The sequence below is a fragment of the Syngnathoides biaculeatus genome, chromosome 20, assembly GCF_019802595.1.
Source record: "Syngnathoides biaculeatus isolate LvHL_M chromosome 20, ASM1980259v1, whole genome shotgun sequence".
NCBI classification, from domain to species: Eukaryota; Metazoa; Chordata; class Actinopteri; order Syngnathiformes; family Syngnathidae; genus Syngnathoides; species Syngnathoides biaculeatus.
In genome coordinates, this window is record NC_084659.1 from 849,894 (window position 1) to 868,000 (window position 18,107).

The 18,107-nt window shown below is 42.1% G+C and overlaps 1 protein-coding gene and 1 long non-coding RNA gene across 7 annotated transcripts in view; one reads left to right on the plus strand and one right to left on the minus strand.

Moving 5' to 3' along the window:
• The first annotated feature begins 1,699 nt into the window (after window positions 1-1,699).
• LOC133493845 (uncharacterized) lies at window positions 1,700-3,282 on the plus strand. Its single transcript, XR_009793196.1, has 3 exons — window positions 1,700-1,918; window positions 2,511-2,664; window positions 3,020-3,282. It is a non-coding gene; the product is annotated as an uncharacterized LOC133493845 (long non-coding RNA).
• Window positions 3,283-12,219: 8,937 nt separating this feature from the next.
• LOC133493799 (gastrula zinc finger protein XlCGF57.1-like) overlaps window positions 12,220-18,107 on the minus strand; it is a 28,020-nt gene continuing 22,132 nt past the window's right edge. For 5 of the 6 annotated variants that reach the window (XM_061807604.1, XM_061807608.1, XM_061807607.1 and 2 more), the window contains one exon: window positions 12,220-15,155. In XM_061807604.1, the coding sequence (XP_061663588.1) occupies window positions 13,522-15,155 (1,634 nt within the window). In that variant the 3' untranslated portion in view covers window positions 12,220-13,521. Of the gene's footprint in view, window positions 15,156-15,247; window positions 15,445-18,107 lie in introns of all 6 variants that reach the window. The other variant, XM_061807609.1, reaches the window with a different exon arrangement.

Genomic DNA, 18,107 nt, shown 5'->3' on the forward strand with positions numbered 1-18,107 from the left:
TTTGTCTTCTTAATCTTCCTACCCACCACCAGAATCATCCTACGTACTACCATCCTATGCTGTCGAGCTACACTCTCCCCTACCACTACTTTACAGTCAGTAACCTCCTTCAGATTACATCGTCTGCACAAAATATAATCTACCTGCGTGGTTCTACCTCCGCTCTTGTAGGTCACTATATGTTCCTCCCTCTTCTGGAAATACTTGTTCACTACAGCCATCTCCATCCTTTTTGCAAAGTCCACCACCATCTGCCCTTCAAAGTTCCTTTCATGGATGCCGTACTTACCCATCACTTCTTCATCGCCCCTGTTTCCTTTACCAATATGTCCATTACAATCTGCACCAATCACAACTCTCTCGCTGTCTGGGATGCTCAGAACTACTTCATCTAGTTCCTTCCAGAATTTCTCTTTCAACTCTAGGTCACATCCTACCTGTGGTGCATAGCCGCTAACCACATTATACATAACACCCTCAATTTCAAATTTTAGTCTCATCACTCGATCTGATACTCTTTTCACCTCCAAGACATTCTTAGCCAGCTCTTCCTTTAAAATAACCCCTACTCCATTTCTCTTCCCATCTACTCCGTGGTAGAATAATTTAAACCCTGCTCCCAAACTTCTAGCCTTACTACCTTTCCACCTGCTCTCTTGGATGCACAGAATATCAACCTTTCTCCTAATCATCATGTCAACCAACTCCTGTGCTTTTCCTGTCATAGTCCCAACATTCAAAGTCCCTACACTCAGTTGTAGGCTCTGTGCATTCCTCTTTTTCTTCTGACGCTGGATCCGGTTTCCTCCTCTTCTTTGTCTTCGATTTGTATATGGCTCGAAACAATAGTCTAATATTGCCCCAAGGGCTCGAAACAATAGTGTGATATCTCCCCGGTAACTTCACTCGGTTGTGTGGTGCTCTCCTTTTCGAAAAGAGCTTCCGTGTCAGACGGAGGGCGTTTGTCTCCCATAGTTAGGGTGCACCTCGTGTTTTCATTGGCGAATGTCCAGGTGACGTCACGGACGGAGAATGCAGCCAATAAGACGACCACTTGGATATCGTAGAATGACACTTCTGAAACTTTGCGCATGGATGACGCGCTCTCCACTCACATTTATTTTTTCGTATAGACATTGTAGTGAATAATGTTATAAGTATTTTTCATTACAATATCTATTTTAGAATGTTTATAGGGATGACACCTGGGCTTTAAGCAGTAAGTGCTGTTTTTGTAAAGATGTTATTAATTTTTTTTTACCACAGGCTCAAAAGAAGTGAGTTATACGATAAATATGTTAAGTGTACAATATCTAAATAAGGCATGATCTTGAAAACTTCTAAACCTGAAGCCCGTCTTTATTTCTAGAATATAAACACGTGTAACGGCTTTAAGAAATCCCAAACAAAGAAGCTTCTAAGAGGAATCAGCTTGAATCATTTACTGGATATAACGCTCATCACCAAAAGTTGGTCCATTATGGAAGTAAATATGTGCCACCGGGATTTTAATTTGAAATGTAAGGTGATCACATTTTCAATAGTTGCTACAATTCGCTGTCAAAAACTCACCTTCTGTGGCACCAAACAGACAGCCAATCCAGTTACGCTTTCTTAGTATGTGATGTCACGTGACTAAGAAAGCACAACTGCGATTGGCCTGTCAAGGAATGAACACGAACAGTCTATACCCGCAATGTTTTGAAGATGCTGAAAGTTTAGTTTAACATAATTGCCGTTAGTGGCAACAAGCTCGCAATACATTGGAACAAACATTACTGTCGGCAATGGTGACGTATTCTTGTGGAAAGGGGGGGCACGCACTGCAGGACTGCCATAAATAGGAGGCCGGCTTGCTCGAACGCGCCTTTATGTGCATGCGCTCGACATATTGGGCACACCTAAATCAAGTGATGAGGTGGATGATAGTCTAATGTTGTTGTTTTTACACCGTCACACTGCCTCACGATCGACACAATGAGCACACTTGGTGTAACTGAATTTCCTTTGACATAGCTCATGATGTTAATGACTTCGACGTAAATGCGCTCGCATTACGGGAAGCAGTTCTGAACATGCGCTTTCGTACATGCTCCGTAGATGTTCAGTACAGTTAACTTGCATTTCCTGTTTCCAGGTGAATACTGGTTATTTTGGAGCAGGCTCGTTTAGTTAACAACGTTTATGAAATAAACACGTAAATTAATGTCAAGACCACACAAAATAAGCGACGACTTGAGAGAATGCGAGGGGAGGGTCGTTACGAGTGTTAGTGTCTCAACATGGGTACGCTCATGAAAGCAAAACAACAAACTCAAACGCATGTTCGTTCAAAGTTTTCAACTAATATCTGGATTAATTTTAGGCAATTTTTCCTCAATTTTCCGGAGCAATTTTCATGAAAATTTAAAAATCCGGAATTCCGTGAAAATCCGGAGGACTTTCATCACTAATTCTGAGAGTATGGTTCGGTACGCTGTTTTTTTTTTTTTTTTTTTTTTTTTTTTCAGGAACCTATGCTCAACCCGGGAATAGTCCCTTCGATGTTCTTTGATCGATTTGCTGAGCAGGACAAAAGGAACACAGCCTGGAAGCACCAGCGACGCTAGTAGTTCAAGTGCAATGCGACGCAGGGCACGCTATGCAGCTTCAACCAAGAGAAAGGTAAGTGATCCTAACCTCTAGTCTGTATAGTTACTGTCTTATCGGGGAGCCTTCGGCATTCCAGCTTCTGCCCTAGCCAACAAATCCATTCCATTACATTCAGTTGTGTAGAATATTGGGCCTAAAGTTGAGCAGGCATGCTGCTGGTTATTTTTCCTACAGTAGGGCCTACATGTCCCGTGTGACCCCTGGCCTTAGGCATAACTCATCCAATCACGATACACCTTTTTCTTTCACATGTACCTGCTTCCAGATGATGTTTGCCCACAGTCAAAAGATATATTGCTCGTAATTGCGATTGGACCTCACAGACATACTTTTTTTAGAAATATTCATTCTCCTTGCCATTTTTCAGCTTATTGAGGAATTGCTTTCCCCTGTGATCCTTGTTGTGGGTGTTCATGAAATGTCATCTGATCCCGAACAAGCAGCTGCTAGTTGTACAGAAGATGTTGGCCTACATGAAACAGACAACCCTTCCATTATTGAGGATGAAGCTAGGCTTGGTCAATCTTCGAGTGCCATGTTCCCTCTGGAGTTTCACTGTAAATCCTGCAGCCGTGCTATTACTGTCAAAGATATGTAACTGGTGCAAAGCTATAAAAATCAACTTTTTGGTGTGACTGTATGTATACATGTACTGTATATACTTAATACTCTTATTGTTCTACTGTACCCCATTCAAGAAAGATGACAACCACATGTGTGAATTCCTTATTTGATACATAAAACAAGATGAAATATGAACGGAACTCTCACAACGTTGTTGTTTTTTTTAATCCAAATAAATCTGAAGTCCTGTAGAATCAATTAAAATAATTCCACTGATTTCCAATTGATAATCATTAGCTGTGCATTTTTTTCCATTAAATGATGGGTATTAAATATTTGCCTCTGAAAATACACAAATTTAAATTATTTTCATCTACTTTATTTCAGATGCATCAATGCAGCCAGATATGGACTCAATAAGCGAGGCAGTTTCCAAAAATCACACACATTCCAAAAAACTTGAGTACATCACATATCTGTGCCACCTGCAAGGATATCCTCAAAGACCGATGCAGTTCAAGATGTAAGTTTTTTTGGTGAAAGAAAGTAAATCATTAAAAAATCAAAACATTGTGATTTCTGGGTTTTTCTTTTTAGCTTATCTCTCTCACAGTGGACATGCACCTACGATGAAAATTTCAGACCCCTCCATGAACGGAACCCAGCTGTCAACAGGTAGGAGCCGGGGTACACCCTGAACTGGAGAACATGCAAACTCCACACAGGTGGGTGCGGGGGTTGAACCAGGGACCTCAGAACTGTGAGGCCAACACTTTCCAGCTCAGCCACCGTGGGGGCGCCTCCATCTCCATTTCAGCATTTAAGGAAATTAGTTGAATATTTTCAAAAAAAATGATTTGAAAGAGTAACTGTAGTCTTATTACTTTCCTGGGAAAAGAAACGTGTTACTTTGTTCCTCAAAATGGCAGCATTTTGGAATGATGCATTACTTTGTTACATTGTCAAGCATTACCAACATCAATGATCGTATTCTACACAACGTAAAGGCCTGACTGAAGATAACTCTGTTCTTTTTATTTTTGTAACTGTACGAATTTGTTGGCTTTGTGTCTGAAATGGCCGATCGCAACATTGAGCACCCATGATCTCGGACTAACCATTAGCATGAAAATCAACTCACAGCTGTGTCCGGACAGCGAGGTGTGCAGCGCACAAAAGTATTCCTGGCGCCTCTGGTACGCGTGGTTTCAACCAGGGCAAACTTGAGCAAGGTAACCATGCTGAATATTACCAGATGGTCATGGCTTGTTGAGCGAGAGCACAGGTGTCAAACTCACAGTCCAGGGACCAGATCTGGCCCGCTACATGATTTTTTCTGGCCCGCAAAGACAAATCATGTGTGTCAACTTCCATGATTCTTGTAAAAATACATACCAAAATTTCAAATTACATAAATATCATTTGAAAATCTGATGTGATTACATATTTTCATGGTTTCAGTAATCACAGCCCTTTAAGTCATATCATAGCTACAATGTGTCTTGGGACAAAAATGATTTTGACACTTCTACTCGAGGGGTACGAGTCTTGCTTTGGTTGTGAAAGGTCCTGAGTTCAATAGATACTTTTCACGTGTTGTCATGAGTCACATGACTTTTGTTTACCACACCTACCGGATGGACAAACTCCAATACAGCCCATGTGTTGTAGTGGCCTTTTTGTGAATACTGACTTGTTTCTCAGCATGTTACGGCCTTATAATCATGTTTTTTTTTATTGTGTGTCTTACGGTTATAAGAACAAACACAAAAAGGACTCCGGTATACACTTTTTTTCGCTTCCCAGCGAACAAAGAAAAGTGCGACAAATGGCTATCTGTCATGAAGAGGGACAACTGGGCGCCCACTGTATAGTCTCGGCTGTGCAGCAAGCATTTCATTTCTGGTAGGTACATGTTCTGAACATATTTTTGTTGGTGGTGAGGGCTAAATTACGTTAGATTTGATTGCCGACAGGAATGTTTGTTACAATGTATCGCTAGTTTGTTGCCACTAACGCAGATTATGTAGAACTAAACTTTCAGCAATTTCAAAACATTGCGGTTGGTTTAGCTTTGTATTTGTTTATTTTATTTTGAATTTACAGTTATGTCATAATATGAATATTATTATATTAATATAAGAAGAAGTTTTAAAATGAGGGTTTTTTCCCCCTAATTTAGTAATATACTGTACTGGTATTCCATCCCGAATCACACCTGCAACTTTATATCTGTGGGCATCACTACTTGCTCTAGCCTTCAATACTAAGAATTCCGTACTTTCATTTGGCGAAATAACAACATCTTGCACCCAACCAGCAGCAAAGAAACTGTAGGCATCTAAAATTTTGTAAGCTTTGAGGGCCTCTCTTGGCTTGCGAATGAAATCAATTAAACTAGTAAAATTGTGTAAAGATATGCAATAGGGATCGATACCGATTGCCTGTATCTTTTCTGTGTACCGTTGTTTATGATAACTGTTCAACCGTTGTGCAATATCTGATAAAACTGTCGCGTTTAGGTCCGACGACAACGAGTTCGCCATGATAAGTAGTAGTATGTCCAAAATGGCGATGTAAACAAAAACCACGTGGTTGGGGGGACGGCAGTGAAAAGTGTCTATTGCAGGACACATGGAGACAGACAAACAGTGGGGAGACGCTACTCCTCCGCATTGAGAGGAGCCAGATAAGGTGGCTGGGGCATCTGATTCAGATGCCTCCTGGACGCCTCCCTGGTCAGGTTTTCCGGGCATGTCCAACCGGAAAGAGACCCCGAGGATGACCCAGGACAACTGGAGAGACTATATCTCTCAGCTGACTTGGGAATGCCTCAGGATCGCTCTGGAAGAGCTGGAAGAAGTGGCTGGGAAAGGGAGGTCTGGGTATCCCTGCTGAAGCTACTTCTCCTGAGACCCAACCTGGAATAGTGAAAGATTATGGATGGATGGATGGATGAATGAATATCCACATGTCAACTTCATGTTCCAACTTTGTCGTCATTCAAAATTTCACCATTGATGTTTGTATTCGTGAAGCAACTGCTCAAAATAGCTGAGAAATTTTCCCATTGCTCAGTCTTCACCACTTTGAGTCTTTATTCTGGTCACAACTGACATCATTTTGACTTCCACCAATGTTCGTCTGTAAAGGAAATGACCCCAATGTGAACTCAGAAACTTCAGGGTAAGATATTTTACTTTTGCACCACAGAGTTTACTTTTGAAAAGCTTTGTCTCGGGACCAAGAACAGTGGAAAGGTCGTTTGATCCGAACAGTTCTCAGTCATACACATTTCACAACTGGAACCAAGCAGTACGAATGATGAATATTGAATTGTCTACAGCACTAAGAAGTAACATGACAACATGAGGGTGTAACTCAGTGGTAGGGCATTTGACTCCAGATCAAGAGCTCTCTAGTTCAACTCTGGATACCCCCTTTCCCTTGTTTTGTTCAGAAACTGCATGAATTCAGGGTTTTGATCATCTCATGATAAAAAAAAAAAACTCCCCTCAAAAATGTGAGAAAATTACCCACTCCTCATTTGTAAGAAATACAGTGCAAGTTTTTTTTACACTAATTCACCGGTCGGGCATGTCAGTGACTTGTAGTGCCAGTTATATACCCTACTGTTGAGTTTACACCTCTACAGACTTCAATTTTCACTGACGCTGTGGTGCAACGGTAGCGCGTCTGACTCCAGATTAGAAGGTTTTGTGGTCAAATCACATAAGGGTCATTTCTTTGGCATTCTGATGGATATCAAAGGTTTTGCTTTAAAATCTCATCCCATTCCACTGTAAATGACAACATGGGATTGGAGCTGACTGGTCGAGCGTTTGACTGACTTTTGCTTTTGTCAGGAATCTTTCATTTTTCACTGAGGAGTAAACTTGAATTTATTGGGTGTAAATCGAAACGTCCACATGTTCCAAGTTTGTCGACATTCAAAATTTCACTGTTGATGTTTGTATTCATGAAGGGACTGCTGAAAATAGCTGAGAAACATTTTCAGTCTTCACCACTTTGAGTGTGTTTACTATGGTCACAACTAACATCATTTTGACTTTCACTAATGTTCGTCTGTAACGGAATTAACCCCATGCGAATGAAGAAACTTGAGGGTCCGACATCCTACTTTTGCACAATAGAAGTGACTTTTCAATACCTTTGTCCAGGGACCAAGAACAGTGGAAGGGTCCTAAAGCAGATCTACAGGAGATGTGACTTTCAGAAGTAAAACATTACTCACAATAAATAAATAATAATAATAATAAAATAAAACTAAAATGATCTAGTGCAGCAGGTAGGCACAAATCCGTTGATCCTCACGGTTCTCAATCATATACTTTTCACAAATGGAACCAAAAGCAGTACAAATGATGAATATTGAATTGTCTATAGTACTAAGAGGAATGATGACAACATAGTGGAATACCTTAATGGTAGAGTATTTGACTGCATCTCAGAAGTTTTCCAGTTCAACTCTGGATTCCCCTTTCCCCTTGTTTTCAAATCACACTCAGATTTAAAGTGGGACTCTAATCCCTATAAACATTCTAAAATAGATATTGTAATGAAAAATACATATAACAGTATTCACTTCAATGTCTAGACAAAAAAAAAGTGAGCGGAGAACGCATCATCCATACACAAAGTTGCGCAATTGAGTGTCCCTCGACATCCAAGTGGTTGCCATATTAGTCGCGTCATCTGTCCTTCACGTCATCGTCAGTTCCGCCGTTGAAAACGCGCAGTGCCTGCTACTACGGAAGCCGAACAACAGAGATATTCGCATTTTTCCGACGCCCCTTCTGACACCGAAGCTCTTTTCGAAAAGGACAACACCACACAACCGATTGAAGTTACCGGGGCAATATTACACTATTGTTTCGAGCCCTCAGGGCAATATTACACTATTGCTATTATAGTTTGGGGCGGATAACGTTTTCCGTCTCTCATAATGTAACAAAAGATCCACGTCGTATGACGACTGCGAAGGCTTCCATGTCGGCTCACCCATGAAGGCTGCCGTGATGGCTCGCCAGCAAAGGCTGCCACATTGTGCCTCGCGGATGAGCACGGCTTCGGCCAGTCTGGCTCATACATACACTCTGGGATTCTTCGCCGCCCGTCACTGCTTCGGCACCACGTCCGCCGGTCACGGCTTTGGTTGGGCTGGCTCATCTTCGGCTCCGAGGTGGCTTATCACGGTGCCAAGCCGGGGCGCTTTAATGTGTTATCATCGCACGCGGCTGAGTGCGCCATTGTCGACAGGGTTGTTCATAGCCGCCGCCGTCATCCGCGATGAACAACACCACCGATGGGGGCAGCGATAAACAGTGGTTATGGCGCACTCAGCTGCGAGCGATGACAATGCAGTTAAGCGTCACGAAAATGAGCCACCCTGGCTGACAAGGCTTGCGGCGCTGGGCCGCAATGGGTCATCTGTACCGCGGAAGTGGATCGAACTGGTAGGCGGTATTGCCCCGGTAACTTCATCACTCGGTTGTGTGATGTTCTCTTCTTCGAAACAAGCTTCCATGTCAGAAGGGGGCATGTTCGTTTCCCATAGTAGGGGCCACAGCGTGTTTTCAATTGCGAATGTCCGGGGTGACGTCACGGACGGGAGATACAGCCAATGTGGCGACCGCTTGGATGTGGAATGACACTTCCGCAACTGTGCGCATGGATGACGGGCTCTCCGCACATATTTCTTTTTTTTGTGTGGACATTGAAGTGAATAATGTTATATATATTTTTCATTACAATATCTATTTTAGAATGTTTATAGGGATGACACTTGACCGTTAAATGTTTTAAAATTTTACCAGAATAAGAGCTTCTTGAGGTACCTATTCAAGGTATATCCATCCAAACATTTTCTTAGCCGCTGATCCTCACCAGTGCTGCAGGATTATTACTGGAGCCAACGGACCTTTCAATCACTCATACAATAATAGCCAATCAAATAGCAGCATTGTCTGAACCCCTGGATTGAAACGCCCCTCTTGTCGTCATGTCCCACAAGCAATGTTGGTTTTCGGCCGCGTACGCTTGGAACAGTTAAATGTTCCGAACAAAATGGTCCTCAGATGCACTTGGGGAATGTGCAATTCTGATGAAAGATACTGTATCCTGCTAGGTTACAAGGGGCCTGGTTGATTCATTTTCCAAAGCCTTAAACACAGTTGGCGAAGTGTCTACGATGGATGAAGGCTCGCAGAAAAGCGCGCGTACAACTAAGTGTGGAGAATATCAACAAACACAAGGCTGTATGTTTGAATGTAAGTGAGGGAGAAGTATCTTGTCTGAGTTTGATTTCATTATTATCAGTGCTTTATACATTGCAGGAGAACAACTTTCATTTTGTTACTGTATCACTGACCTGCTGAATGAAGTGTGTAATATTTTATGACCAAGAGTCATGTTAGTGATACGTAAATGCGCCATGTCATGCAAGAGAAATGTCTGTTTGCCTATTTGTATCACATCGGACTTTTAAGACAGGGCACTGGGTTCCATTAGGAGCCAAGTCAAATGAATACACATACTCCCTTACAAAGACATCAATGATATTAGTCGTGATCTTTCCAAGTAAAAAGTACTCACCCTGCTTTACATGCGGAGTACAACTCCACTATTTTATCCTGTTGGATTTCAATATGACGTTCGTGAGGCATCACTTTTTTTTTTGCATCGATCGGCAACGTTTCGCTCTAACTTTGGCATTGCGTCCTGCTCCGTCCAAAATCTTAATTCCGTATACTTATCCTTGCATGAAATAGTTGAGACCTCTCTGTAGAACTCTCTTGGACAAGTCTGACGCATTTTGCAAAAAGCATACACAAATATTATCTGGAATAGGCGATAGAGAATCCAGTTCAAACCTGTTATGTTTAGTCAACATTTTGGAAGATTGTGGGGCATGGCAATTGTAGCTAAGAAGGGCAGGGTTAGGGTTAGGGCACATGGAAACGGACTCCAGTCAAGAGCAATTTAGACTCTCCAATGAATGCACGTTGTTGGGATGTGGGAGGAAACAGGAGCGCCTTGAGAAAACCCACGCAGTCACAGGCAGAACCAGCAAACTCCACACAGCCGGGTCCAGGATTTTAACCCTGATCCTCATAACTGTGAGGCCAACGCTCTACAGGGTTAGCTGTGCTGCCCCTATTTGATCTATATAAAATATTGGGCTAACTGTAGTAATATTTCAGAGGTATAAGTTGAAAAGAGTTGAGATGTCTGCATAAATTGTGGTGATCATTGTTGACAGTTTTTTGGGTTCATGCGTGAGGCCTGCAAGATGTGGCACTCGCACACCGTGTTTTTACGATTTTAATGATGACACCCAAATAAATGGATTTTTCCACATATTAAATTAGTGATTCACATAAATTTTGGGTATGAGCTGTTGTTCATGTGGTGCAATGATATAGGACAGCAACGTATGATGATATAATTTCAATTTGAACAAAGCCGTGTTTGGAAACTCAACCAAGCTGTTTTCTTTTTTTAATTTCCAGAAAAGTTCTTGAAAAAAAACATTTTTCGAATATGGACCACAAAGACCCATATTTTTAACATTATTTTGTCCAATGTTTTGGTGATGTCAACATTAAATGAGCAAATGATTGAATGAGTAGTGTATTTGTGATCTTTAATATATTTACATTTTTCAAAACCATTAATTTGACTCAATTTGCTTGTACAGTATATCTAATCCATTTTTTCCATTAAAAAGAAATGAATGTCTTTCAACCATTGGGAAGCTTCCAAGAACAAAATGCTCTCAACTTCAAACAAATGTCCAAGCAAAACAGCACAAAAAAAAAAAAAATAAATAAAACTACACAGTTGGGTTAATGTGGAGGATCACGAGTAGACAGCCTCTGAAGTCCACTATCAGATAGTGATGACATGATGTCGCACTCTCATCACTGATGAAGAGATGATGAAAAGTCAAAACTTGATATGACACATCACACTGACAGCAAGCGATGGAAATTATCTCTTTGTCGGAAATCTTTTACCTGTAAAACCAAAGGGCACAGAAGACACACTGGAGAGAAACCTTTTCCTGCTCAGTTTGTGATCAAATTCTCTCCGCCATATAGATACTTTTCACGTGAAGTCATGAGTCATATGACATTTGTTTACGATGCCATACTGGACCGCAAAACTATAATACAAGTTGTGTTTTTTTAGTAAGCTTTCTGTGAATATTGGCATGCTTATAAGCGTGTTATGGCCATTTCATCATGGTATTTGTGTGGCTTATGGTCGCAAGAACGGACAGAAAAAGCGGTCTGACACTTCAGGCGTTGTTTACCTTTTGCTGGGCCTTCAGCTAATTTACTGTGGTATCCTCCACACTTGTTACATATTTTTATGCAGGTCTTTGGGCTGTCAATATGCCTACTAGCACCCGCAGTGAAACTCTCCTTTCCAGGTGTGTGGTGGATAACCTCGTGGCTGTTGCTAGCCTTAACCTTTAGCTGAACTTTTGCTCACTCGTGGGAGCATGCTATGTCGATCGCTTTTTCGAGCGTGTGCTGCGGCCACTGGCTGAGTAACTTTTCGCGTACTCTCTCTGAGTTGGTAGCGAAAACTATGCGGTCTCTGACCATCTCATCGCTGTTTGTGTAGTTACAGTCTTTAGCCAACAGCTTGAGTTCTGTCACAAAGTGTTCACATGACTCACAGTTACCTTGCGCCTTCTTGTGAAACTTATATTTAGCAAATACTAATAGTATTATATAGTAGTAATAACAGTAATCAGATAATTTTTTTGTAATAAGTTTTGAGCAATGTATATTCGTCTCCAGTCAGTGTCCACGTATTGCTGACATCCCGTCATTTATCGCCGATCCACAGCAGGAGGAAACTGCACTTTTTCTCTTTAGCTGTTTATAAGCGGTCCCGTGAACATGAGTTTGGCGTGTTGCTTGAATCACCGGCACGCATTTGGTAAATACGATGACCTGGAACACTGAATGCCTCCTTGTTGTCTTTTTTTTTTTTTTCCCCCCGTGAGTCTGTAGTTATACTACCGTCACTCTGACACCATGTTATGATCTTGCTGTTGTGTTATTGAATAACGTAGACATGAGTCCAACTCTACTTTTTAACGTGGGTGATTTCATTCCCCCCACCATCGTCCTGTCTCGTCGCGCCCAGCTGACATCAACACAGCCACAATCACACCGCAATTGCTATATACGAGAAGTAGTATAGCTCAATCTAATAATAACAAGATGATGCTTGCTCTCGAGTTTCACATGTGGCTTCTTTCTTTATTCCCCACTCCAGCACAAGTGCCTTAATCAACTCTGGTTACAGTGTTTGTCAAAGGACTTTCAAGTTAAGATGAAAGCGGACTTTGGTGAAATTTCCTGAAAATACAAATGCAAAAAAAATGGGTGGCTGTGGTGCATTCTGGCGATGTCAAAATTCAGACAAAAATTTAAAGTAACATTTCTAAGTCCTGACCAAAAAAAAAAAAATTGGGCAAAAGTTCCCCAAGGGCCAAGCCCAGATTTTTTTCCCCCCCATCCACTATCACTGTATAGCACAAAATCATATTCGTCATTAAAATATGCTTAAAATATGACATCTTATCTCAAGACAAATGAATTAACTATTCAGTAAAGTCAAACTGCCTCACGATCGACGCAATGAGCACCCCTGGTGTAACTGAATTTCCTTTGACATGGCTCATGATGTTGATGACTTTCGCCGTAAATGCGCCCGCATTACATGAAGCAGTTTTGAACGTGAGCTTTCGTACATGCTCCGTACATGTTCAGTACAGTTAACTTGCATTTCCTGTTTCCGGGAGAATAACAGTTGTTTTGGAGCATGCTCATTTAGTTAACAACGCTTATGAAATAAACGTAAATTAATGTCAAGACCACACAAAATAAGCAACCTCTTGAGAATGCGAGGGGAGGGGTGTTATTGTGACCTAGTGATAGTGCCTCAACATGGCTACGCTCGTGAAAGCAAAACAACGAACCCAAACGCATGTTCGTTCAATGTTGTCAACTAATATCCAGATTAATTTTAGACAATTTCTCCTCAATTTTCTGGAGCAATTTTCATGAAAATGAAAAAATTCGGAATTCTGGGAAAATCTGGAGGACTTTCATCACTGTTCAAGACAAAAGATCAAACGATAACCGTAACTAAAACATTCAAGTATACACTTACCGCTTCCTAGCCATGATATGTATACACAATCTTGCTGTCAAAAAACGGCGTTGTGAACAAAAACACATGGTCAGCGTGACTTTCAATTTATGCTTTTACAGCTTCTTGGGCAGGGCTTTTCCTTCCGGCACACTTGTGTGTCTCAGCCTGATACTTAGAAGAAAATCTTTGATCACAAACAGAGCACGAAGAACGTTTAGCACCAGTGTGTATTCTGGTATGTATTTTTAATGTTCCCTTCCGAGTGAATCTTTGACCACAAACTGCGCAGGAAAAAGGTTTCTCACCAGTGTGTGTTCTGCTGTGTATTTTTAAGGTTCCCTTCCGAGTGAATCTTTGACCGCAAACTACGCAAGAAAAAGGTTTCTCACCACTGTGCGTTCTTGTGTGTATTTTTAAGTAACTCTTGTCAGTGAATCTTTGGCCACAAACTAAGCACGAAAAAGGTTTCTCACCAGTGTGCAATCTTGTGTGTATTTTCAAGCTTCCTTTATGAGTGAATCTCTGGCCGCAAACGGAGCAGAAAAAAGGTTTCTCTCCAGTGTGCATTCTTGCGTGTGATTTTAAGTTTGCCTTATGAGTGAATCTCTGACCACAAACAGAGCAGAAAAAAGGTTTTTCTCCGGTGTGTGTTCTTGTGTGTATTTTTAACGTTGCCTTCTCAGCGAAACTTTTACCACAAATTGAGCAGGAAAAAGGTTTCTCACCAGTGTGTATTCTTGTATGTATTTTTAGGTATCCCTTTTGAGTGAATCTCTGACCACAAATGGAGCAGAAAAAAGGTTTCTCACCAGTGTGTGTTCTTTTGTGTAGTTCTAAGTTTCCTTTCTGAGAGAATCTTTGACCACAAACTGAGCAGGAAAAAGGCTTCTCACCAGTGTGTGTACTTGTGTGTGTTTTTAAGTTTCTCTTGTCAGAGAATCTTTGAGTACAAAATAAGCAGGAAAAAGGTTTCTCACCAGTGTGTGTTCTTGTGTGTATTTTTAATTTTCCCTTTTCAGTGAATCTTTTATCACAAACTGGACATGAAAAAGGTTTCTCACCAGTGTGGGTTCTTGTGTGTATTTTTAAGCTTTTCTTGTCAGAGAATCTTTGGCCACAAACTACACAGGAAAAAGGTTTCTCACCAGTGTGTGATCTTGTGTGTATTTTTAAGTGTCCTTTCTGTGAGAATATTTGACCACAAACTGCGCAGGAAAAAGGTTTCTCACCAGTGTGTGTTCTTGTGTGTATTTTTAAGTGTTCCTTCCGAGTGAATCTTTGACCACAAACTGAGCATGAAAAAGGCTTCTCTCCTGTGTGTATTTTCATGTGCTGTTTCAAACTCCTCATAGAAGCAAAAGCTTTCCTACACTGAGAACATTTCCAGCATTTGTTGGCAGTGCGACATGTCATATTAACTTCCGACTGTTCATTATCATCATCATCATCATCATCACCACCATCATCTGTTTGTAATCCTCCACTGTTGCACTCTCCGTCACTTGAGCTGTTCCTGTTTGGAGGCTCTGCCCCTCGTCTCTCCTCACTTTGACCTTCATATTTGCGCTTCAAATGGACACCAGTTGATGGAACCTGGATGATTTCTTCCTGCTCTTCCTCTTTCGTGTGTCGGAACACTTCCTCCGCCTCTTTGATGCATTGCACCTCTTCACCCACCTCTTCCTCTTTGACGTGACGGGACACTGACCGCTGCCGCTCTGGAAGATTTTCTCTGACATCTGCAAGACAAATGACAAACACAAAGCCCTCAAATGTAATTTGTTTGCAATATTTAACTTCAAATGTAATGCAGCCCTATAGGGGCACAAACCAGTGCAATCTGTAGGCCGGTCCCAAGCCCGGATAAATGCAGAGGGTTGCGTCAGGAAGGGCATCCGGCGTAAAAACTGTGCCAAACAAATATGAGCGTTCATCTAAAGAATCCCATACTGGATTGGTCGTGGCCCGGGTTAACAACGCCTGCCCCCGGCACTGCTAACCTGCAGGGCGTCGGTGGAAATTCAGCTACTGTGGGTCGAAGACAAAGAAGAGGAGGAAACCGGATCCATCGTCAGAAGAAAACGAGGAATGCACAGAGCCTACAACTGAGTGTAGGGACTTTGAATGTTGGGACTATGACAGGAAAAGCTCAGGAGTTGGTTGACATGATGATTAGGAGAAAGGTTGATATTCTGTGCATCCAAGAGAGCAGGTGGAAAGGTAGTAAGGCTAGAAGTTTGGGAGCAGGGTTTAAATTATTCTACCACGGAGTAGATGGGAAGAGAAATGGAGTAGGGGTTATTTTAAAGGAAGAGCTGGCTAAGAATGTCTTGGAGGTTAAAAGAGTATCAGATCGAGTGATGAGACTAAAATTTGAAATTGAGGGTGTTATGTATAATGTGGTTAGCGGCTATGCACCACAGGTAGGATGTGACCTAGAGTTGAAAGAGAAATTCTGGAAGGAACTAGATGAAGTAGTTCTGAGCATCCCAGACAGCGAGAGAGTTGTGATTGGTGCAGATTGTAATGGACATATTGGTAAAGGAAACAGGGGCGATGAAGAAGTGATGGGTAAGTACGGCATCCATGAAAGGAACTTTGAAGGGCAGATGGTGGTGGACTTTGCAAAAAGGATGGAGATGGCTGTAGTGAACAAGTATTTCCAGAAGAGGGAGGAACATATAGTGACCTACAAGAGCGGAGGTAGAACCACGCAGGTAGATTATATTTTGTGCAGACGATGTAATCTGAAGGAGGTTACTGACTGTAAAGTAGTGGTAGGGGAGAGTGTAGCTCGACAGCATAGGATGGTAGTACGTAGGATGATTCTGGTGGTGGGTAGGAAGATTAAGAAGACAAAGGTAGAGCAGAGAACCATGTGGTGGAAGCTGAGAAAGGAAGAATGTTGTGCGGCCTTCCGGAAAGAGGTGAGACAGGCTCTCGATGGACAACCGAAGCTCCCGGAAGACTGGACGACGACAGCCAAGGTGATCAGAGAGACAGGCAGGAGAGTACTTGGTGTGTCATCTGGTAGGAAAGGGGAGAAGGAGACTTGGTGGTGGAACCCCAAAATACAGGGAGTCATACAAGGAAAGAGATTAGCGAAGAAGAAGTGGGACACGGAGAGGACTGAGGAGAGGGGTAAGGAATACATTGAAATGTGTCATAAGACAAAGGTAGAGGTGGCGAAGGCTAAAAAAGAGGCATATGACGACATGTATACCAGGTTGGATACGGAAGAGGGAGAAAAGGATCTCTACAGGTTGGCCAGACTGAGTGATAAAGATGGGAAGGATGTGCAGCAAGTTAAGGCGATTAAGGATAGCCATGGAAATATTTTGACTGGTGCCAGTAGTGTGCTAAATAGATGGAAAGAGTACTTTTAGAAGTTAATGAATGAAGGGAACGGGAGTGATGGTAGAGTTAAAGAGGCAAGCGTGAATGACCAGGAAGTTGCAATGATTACTAAGGGGAAGTTAGAAATGCAATGAACAGAATGAAAAATGGAAAGACAGTTGGTCCTGATGACATACCAGTGGTGGTATGGAAGCAATTTCGTGAGGTGGCTGTGGAGCTTTTGACCAACTTATTCAAGAGAAGAATAGCAGGAGAGAAGATGCCAGAAGAATGGCAGAGAAGTGTGGTAGTTGCCATTTTTAATAACAAAGGCAATGTTCAGAGCTGTGGAAACTATAGTGGAATAAAGATGATGAGCCACACAATGAAGTTATGGGAAAGAGTAGTGGAGGCTAGACTCAGGACAGAAGTAAGGATCTGCGAGCAACAGTATGGTTTCATGCCTAGAAAGAGTACCACAGATGCATTATTTGCCTTGAGGATGCTAGTGGAAAAGTACAGAGAAGGTCAAAAGGAGCTACATTGTGTCTTTGTGGATCTAGAGAAAGCCTATGACAGAGTACCAAGAGAGGAACTGTGGTACTGCATGCGTAAGTCTGGTGTGGCAGAGAAGTATGTTAAAATAGTACAGGACATGTATGATGGCAGCAGAACAATGATAAGGTGTGCTTTCGGTGTGAGGTGGGACTGATAAGGGATCAGCTCTGAGCCCCTTCCAGTTTGCAGTAGGAATGGATAGGCTGACAGATGAGGTTAGACTGGAATCCCCTTGGACCATGATGTTCGCAGATGATATTGTCATATGCAGTGAAAGCAGGGAGCATGCAGAGGAACAATTGGAAAGATGGAGACATGCACTGGAAAGGAGAGGAATGAAGATTAGCCGAAGTAAAACAGAATATATGTGCGTAAATGAGAAAAGTGGAGGGGGAAGAGTGAGGCTACAGGGAGAAGAGATAGCGAGGGTGGACGACTTCAAATATTTAGGGTCAACAATCCAGAGCAATGGTGAGTTTGGTAAGGAAGTGAAGAAACGGGTCCAAGCAGGTTGGAACACCTGCCGGAAGGTCTCTGGTGTGTTATGTGACAGAAGAGTCTCTGCTAGGATGAAGGGCAAAGTTTAAAAAACAGTGGTGAGGCCGGCCATGATGTACGGATTAGAGACGGTGGCACTGAAGAAACAACAGGAAGCAGAACTGGAGGTGGCAGAAATGAAGATGTTGAGGTTCTTGCTCGGAGTGACCAGGTTGGATAGGATTAGAAATGAGCTCATTAGAGGGACAGCCAAAGTTGGATGTTTTGGAGACAAGATTCGAGAGAGCAGACTTGGATGG